General features: G+C 46.8%; 1 protein-coding gene across 1 annotated transcript; it reads right to left on the bottom strand.

Moving 5' to 3' along the window:
- Positions 1-1,084: 1,084 nt before the first annotated feature.
- Positions 1,085-5,520, bottom strand: CLN8 (CLN8, transmembrane ER and ERGIC protein). The gene is made up of 3 exons (XM_026033893.1): positions 5,499-5,520; positions 4,007-4,669; positions 1,085-3,627 (listed from the first exon to the last, which is right to left on the bottom strand). The coding sequence occupies exons 2-3, from the start codon at positions 4,547-4,549 to the stop codon at positions 3,313-3,315; spliced, it is 858 nt and encodes a 285-aa protein (XP_025889678.1). The 5' UTR covers positions 4,550-4,669; positions 5,499-5,520; the 3' UTR covers positions 1,085-3,312.
- Between the last annotated feature and the right edge of the window lie 1,559 nt (positions 5,521-7,079).

The raw sequence follows: 7,079 nt of genomic DNA, 5'->3' as shown, positions 1-7,079 counted from the left end.
CAGAGAGGAACCTCATGAGGGTCCTGCACCTGGGGAGGAATAACCCCAGGCATCAGTACAGATTAGGGGTCAACCTGCTGGAAAGCACCTCCACGGAGAGGGACCTGGGAGTCCTGGTTGACACCCAGTTAACCATGAGTGAGCAGTGTGCCCTCGTGGCCAAGAAGGCCAATGGGATCCTGGCTGCATCAGGAGGAGTGTTGCCAGCAGGTCAAGGGAGGTGATTCTGCCCCTCTCCTCAGCTCTGGTGAGGCCGCACCTGGAGTACTGTGTGCAGTTCTGGGCTCCCCAGTATGAGAGGGACATGGAGCTTCTCGAGAGGGTCCAGTGGAGAGCGACAAAGATGATTAAGGGACTGGAACATCTCTTGTCTGAGGAATGACTGAGTGAGTTGGGCTTGTTTAGCCCAGAGAAGAGAAGGTTGAGAGGAGATCTTATCAATATATTCAAATATCTGAGGGGAAGATGTAAAAAGGATGGGGCCAAACTCTTCTTAGTGGTGGCCAGTGACAGCACAAGGGGTAATGGGTACAAATTAAAACACCAAGAGTTCCATTTCCACATGAGGAAGAACTTCTTCACTGTGAGTTGTGACAGAGCCCTGGAATAGGCTGCCCAGGAGGGTGGTGGGGTCTCCTTCTCTGGAGGCCTTCCAAACCTGCCCGGATGACATCCTGCACCCTGGGTGTCCTTGCTGGAGCCCGGGGGGTTGAACTCCAGAGCTGCCTCCAACTTCAACTATTCCCTGATTCTGGGAATGGGTGCAGTTRGCTATTACTCACTAAATACAAAGACTCAGAAAAGGTCTTAGAATAGCATAACGATTATTACCTGAAATAAATCAAACTAACATAGACATTAAAAAATGCCATGTTCTGGTCAAATAATACTTTTAATGCAATTTTCAAAATCTACTTAAGAACATTAGACATAAACTAATAACGTAACAATTTAGATCTTAGAAGCCTGGTGCCATTGAGATAACTATCCACCTGTCTGCTCAGCCCACAAATCTTTTTTAAGGCCCAAATTGCCCAGTGTCAAACCTCCAACTGTTTTACTTCAGCCATGCAAACTTCCCCTCCTTCAGACAGCCACTGTAAAAACTCCACACTGGTCCCAACCTACTTCACCTTTGATGTTTCCATTTTCTGTTGGACCTCTTTGCAAAGCTCTAGGTGGAATTTCTGTTATTTTTACCTTGTTTCATATAACTCAGCTCTTTAAATCCTAGGATACATAGAGTGTATCTTCATCCTGATACTCAGCAACTAATCTTCCATCTTTCCCCTCTGGGATTCCTGGAAGTGAGGTTTGTATTCTCCAAGCTATACATACGGATAATGTTTCTCTACCCTTTCTCCAAAATTTCTCATCTGCTTTCTTTTGGAATGTCAAAGCACTTCTAATATTATTCCTCACAACTCCTTAACACAGGTACAAAATTCTCAGCTTTGGAAAAATGGKTTTTTTTTTCCCCTTTACCAGACAGCATCACACAGGCCATAATGCCGTAACAGTGTGACTTTATTCTCTCCTGCTCAGAAATATGAAGTCTGAAGCACAAAATTAGATGTTCTTTACCAAATACCAGCAGAGTATTAGAGAGCATGACCATGCAAAATAGTCTGAGYTCAGAGTAGTTTCTGAAACCCCAGATTTCAGATGTTCACCACTTTGGCACTTTCAACATGATATAGCTATAAATTTGTGACCTGATGGTAAAACATTCTCTGTCCCCTATGAGACAGTTTTTCAACTCTATGCTTAAGCAAACTGAAATAGGGAACACAATCATGTGACCACTATTTTCATGCACTCACTCTGGACAAAACCAAAGACACCCCAACCAAAATAAATAGAATGAGCTTATTTACACTAAATGCCGTTCCCCCCAAGTTAAAAAATAGTATGTCCCACCACAAATCAATACACAAAACCTCTAGACAACAAGTTCCTTGACCTAAAATTCTTCACAGCACTGGCTCATATATATTAAAAAAATATAAAAAAGTTGCATATGATGGGCTGTTTATATCCCAAGCCTAGTGCTTCAGAACGACTATCTTTATGACACTCTCTTGCCACCAGGTGTCACTCTTTCCTATCAAGATATCTTGATTTGCTGTAGAAAATTCCAGGCAGGAACAACCAGCCTAACATCATTTCTGGAAGAACATCCACAGCAATTTGCAAAGCTCCTACCTAAAAAACAACTCTGTTCCTTAGGTCAAGGAAACATTTAGCGCTGTGGTAGATAAAGTGCAAAAGATTACCAGCCTCATTTTATATGTTCTCCAATGTAAAATAAAAATACTAAGAGAACAACTGAACTTCTAACTGACATTACAAGAGTTTCCCTCTAAAAAAGGGTCACCCCTTTTTTAATCCTCTRTAACAGAGGATTTCCAAAACTAAAGAACCGTAACAGAGGCACTAGTGGAATGAATTCCATGACTGTTCACTTGGGACCAAAAATAAGGATAGTTTTGGCCAACAACCAGCAAGTCTTTTAAGGATCAAACAGAGCCAAAAGTTTCATCGTTAACTTCTCGTTTTCACAGATTTCCAGTCCAGACAGAATCACTATAGTTACCTAACTAGCCCACCACCAGGAAGATCTGCATCCTCACCCCTCATCACATGTATCTTTGTGGTGGATTGGAATTCCTTCCAGTCAGAGGGCAACTTAGAAACTCCAGGACACCCTGACAGTGAATGCTCTAAATGATCATATTGTTTTTCCTCAAGTGCACTTAAACAGAAAAAAAAAACCCACCAAGAGAAGCCCAGCTACAACTGCATTCTGCCAYATGACCAGTTCAACCATTTGGAAGGGTTTAGTGGCACTCAGGAACTAGGTACCTCTGCATACCTAACTTGGGTCATAATTGATTTTAATAAGCTTCCTAACACAGTATTCAGCATCAGTATCTACTGCACACATGAAATGGGATTCATGCTAACTTGATGCAAGCCAAGCTTAACAGACAAATTAACTATAAACCCACATGGAAGTGTTAAAGGATACCATTAGGATACCACTAGAGAGCCTGTTATTGCTAAAAATCATAAAACACTGTCCAACTAAGACCTTAAAGATCTTGCACGTACTTATATATAAAGTATAGACAATTTAAGACTTTTAAAGAGACAATGCAGACTTTAAAATACTTCTGATGYATAAAATACTAACAGGAGGGAATCATCGTGTTAATGAGCTCCTTGCAAATGCTTCTATTTCATGATCAAATTGCTTTGCATTGTGTTCTGCACATTCTGTTATTATCTTAGGAGACGGCTCTTTCTGTATCATATCCTCTTCTTTTGACATGTATCTCCATTTAATTTTCCGTTTTTCACTGCTTTATTTTCAAAGTTCCAGTCAGTTGGACTGAGAAGCTGCTGAGTTTTTTTGTATGTCCAGTATGGGTTAAGTATTAGTGTGACTGCGAATAATCCCGAAAACATAACAATAAAGTGAAGAAGCCCCAGGTTTTCCATCATGTTATTCCAGTTGGCAATGGACACCCACCACATATGATAAGTGAGAATCATGCGGCAGTGAAACAGGTGGATCATTACCCACTGGTTTGCCTTCCAGAAAAGCGTATTAGCACAGCCAGCCTAAAAAAAGAAAAAATAAACACAGAAAGTTTGCAGAAGTGAAATTGTTGCTTCAAGATAGGGAAGTGACCCCTCTGTAGAACTAATGCAAACATCTAGCAATTAGCTAACCCAGTCTCAGGCATTTTACATGCAGAGCTGTGATAGTCCACAAATACGCAGCATCCCCAGTTCAGAATCAATGTAAGGCATCCATATGCATATAGCAGCACACAGAAAGTTATATGGAGGCCTACAAGACTGTGATCAGATCACAGCAACACAGATATCACATGAGCAGTTGCAGTGCAAAACTAGACAAGACCACAGAGATTTTCTGTGTGCCAGGGAAATGCATAAAAACTGCTACAAATATAATTTGAAATTATCAACTTCTTACCTTTAAAAGCATCCAGGAAATGCAGGTTGAAGGAGTACTCATCTCCAGCAGCATTCCCATCAACGGTAGATAGTGTCCAGATTTTACATTAATTACCAGACCAGCCAAGCCACCAAAAGCAAGGAAGTGATGAACTACCAAGAACACATCAAATGTTCTAAAAGCAATGTTGGACAAATGAACAGCTACATTTTCCAGCAAGAAAAAGCCAGCAGCTATTAAACAGTTAAACCAGCTCCACTGCTGCTGAGAATACACTTTGTCAGCATGAAAAACAGGATCCATGAGCAGAGCCCACAGACCAGCAACGCAGCTCTGAAGGCCGAACACGCCGCGCGTGACTGCCATGTTCCAGAACACCTTCTCCTTTGCATGCAAGGCACGGTACGTGGTACTTATCCATGACGACAGCCAGTGGGACAGGAGAAAAACCCCCAGGTAGATCAAAAACCCAGCAGCTATAAGCGTCAAACGAACTTCCCATAGGAGATAGTCCCAGTCAAATACGGTCCCGAGCCCTGTGTCATCTTTCGTGGGACTCATTTCTTCTTTTCTTTAGGATAAAGCCTTGCAAGGGGCTTGACAGTTCTCATCCATACGCCAGTCTCTCCTTTACACCTCTGCTTTTAGGCCAACCGGAAACCATAAACTCTTCTTTTCCATCTGGAATAATAAGGAAAAAAAATAAAAAATGATTCTTATATAAAAAAATAAAGTCACCCATACGCATAGCTCCCGAACTCCAAAGTATTCACATCAAAGCTTGGCCAAAGGCTTAGTCCTGTTTCCCTTAGCAACACTCACCCCAAGGATAAACATCTAAAAAACTTAATGTTTTTGAGATTAACAGSCTGCAAAATCTCTATCAGCAAAAAGTAATGCACTGAAATGAAAGCAGAAGCAGRCAAAGCAGGAAAGCAAAGGGAAGAAGCATCCTAGAGAGAATCCTTTTTTTCCTATGCATGAAACATTAATTTCTACAGCAGCGTGCAGGCACTAATTACTATTCTTCTACTCCCGAGCTAAAGAAGTGTTTCCCTTCTGGATTTTCTATTCTTTCCTATAGTCTTGGGCACAATCCTGAGCCTCAAACCCAACTCCGGGGCAAACCCGGCAAACTCTTATTGCTGAAGCAGGGCCCCTTTTCCGGGCCGTATCTCAAGACGAGACTGCGCACTTCGGACCCAGACGGAAACATCTCCACGCGTTTTCCCGTGGAAACGCATTCCCGGGAAGCGGCGGGCGGCACGCGCGGCGGCGGCGCCGCTGCCGTTAACGCGGCGGCCGGTGCCCCAGGCCACCCGAGCCGTCGCCAACACGACGCGGTTCGGCGGCAACGAGAGGAGGCGCCGGGACGGGCCCGGGCGCCGGGACGGGGCCCCGCGCTGCCCTCACCCGGACCCGGCTCCCTGCTGCCGCGCAGGCCCCGGCCCGGCCCGGTTCCGACCGCCGCCCCCTCGCACATCCCCGGGGCTGGTCCCGGCCCACGCACCTCGCTCTCGCCCGGGGCGGTGGCCGCGCCGGCCCGAACCGGCCTGGCCCGGCCCGAACCGGACCGGAACCTCCGGCTGCGGGGCTGCTCCCGCCGCCGCCGCCCTCCCCGCGCCGGCGGCACCGCACTGCGCACGCGCGGCGCGGCCCCCGCTGGCGCGCACCACCGCCCTGCGCAGCGGGGGGGAGGGGGGGCGGGCGGCACCACCGGGGAGGGGCGGGGGGAGCAGCCTGTGCTCGGAGTGGGGCCTGCGCTGCGAGGGGGGCGGGAAATTTCACCCCAAATCCTTATTCCTGGCAGCGAAGGGCGCTCGTGGAGCCRTTATGGCTGGAGAAGACCCTCAGGATCATCGAGTCCACCCGTAAAGTCGCCATGAGCACCATGCCTGCTAAACCAAGCCCCCGAGTGCCTCACGTAGYGTTGCTTGAACCACGAACGGAGACTGCACCGCTGCCCCGGGCAGCCTGTTCCAGGGCTTCACCGCCCTTTCCATGTGGAAGTTTTTCCTGACCATTTAACCTGGACCTCATGACCTAGTGACAGGGCTCATAGTGACATGCTGTGGCAAACTCTTGCAAGCTGCAGGGTTCCTCCCTCACAAAAGCAAATTTATTGGAATTTTTGAAAAAAAAAAAATCCTTCAGTCAGAGCTGTTGGCTAACACTAAAAAGGAGAGAAATCTGTAAGGTCCAGGACAGGCTCAAGGCAAGAGCCAAGGCACTGCCGCATGGCAGTGCCTCCTGACCCATGGTGGGTGTCTCCTGGTGGCCTCCATCCCCTGGAGGTGGCCATCCAGCGCTGGCTATGGGCCRCAGGGCACGGGCACGCGTGTCCAACAAGCAGCGGCTGCCAGGCCCCCCCAGCTGCTCCGCCGAGGCTGGAGCTGACGCGCAGGCATCGCGCGGCTTTGCTTCCCCCACTGCTGTTCTCCTAGAGTCGTCTTCAAAAAGTTCCCTTCAACCCCAGCGCCTGGAGGCGGGAGGTTTGAGGTCTGCTTATGAGGTCTACTACATAAGTAGATACTTATAAGTAGAGCTGAGAAGTAGATACTTACGGCACCGAGACGCTGCCATAAAAAACAGGATCACAGAGGGACTCAAATAATCTGCTGTTGTCTTTAGGAGTTTTCCCTCCCTTAGCTGCCTTTCTTGCCTCTTTGGGGGAAATCTGCTATTTTAACCAGATTTTACCAGCCACAGCCGTGTCATAGTGTTTTAGTGTTAATTCTCCAAATCTACCGATACTGCCAGGCTGCTTACTGGCAGCTTTTTAATTGTTGCCTCATTATGATAATTGTGGTTACACCAAGTGTTACAAAATGGGCCTTCCTGCGAGGAGGCTCATCTTTCATTTTCTGTTGTATTCAGTCACTCTGAGAGCCAGTTCRGCTAGATCTTGCGTTATGCCATTTCTAAAGCTAATTTTCCCAACTGCACTGCCTTGGTTTTTGGAAGACTTTCTGTAACTCTAAGAAAATCTCTTCTGGCAGTTGTCCYGATTAGGCTTCTGCTTGGAGCAGGATCCCGCATACCTGGGATCAACCTGGAAACGTTAGGCAAAGCTCTTCTACGTAGCATACTA

The sequence above is a fragment of the Nothoprocta perdicaria genome, unplaced genomic scaffold (genome assembly GCF_003342845.1).
Source record: "Nothoprocta perdicaria isolate Ctin4 unplaced genomic scaffold, notPer1 scaffold_136, whole genome shotgun sequence".
NCBI classification, from domain to species: Eukaryota; Metazoa; Chordata; class Aves; order Tinamiformes; family Tinamidae; genus Nothoprocta; species Nothoprocta perdicaria.
Note: the sequence above shows the minus strand (reverse complement) of the source record. Positions and strands in the feature narration are given on the sequence as shown.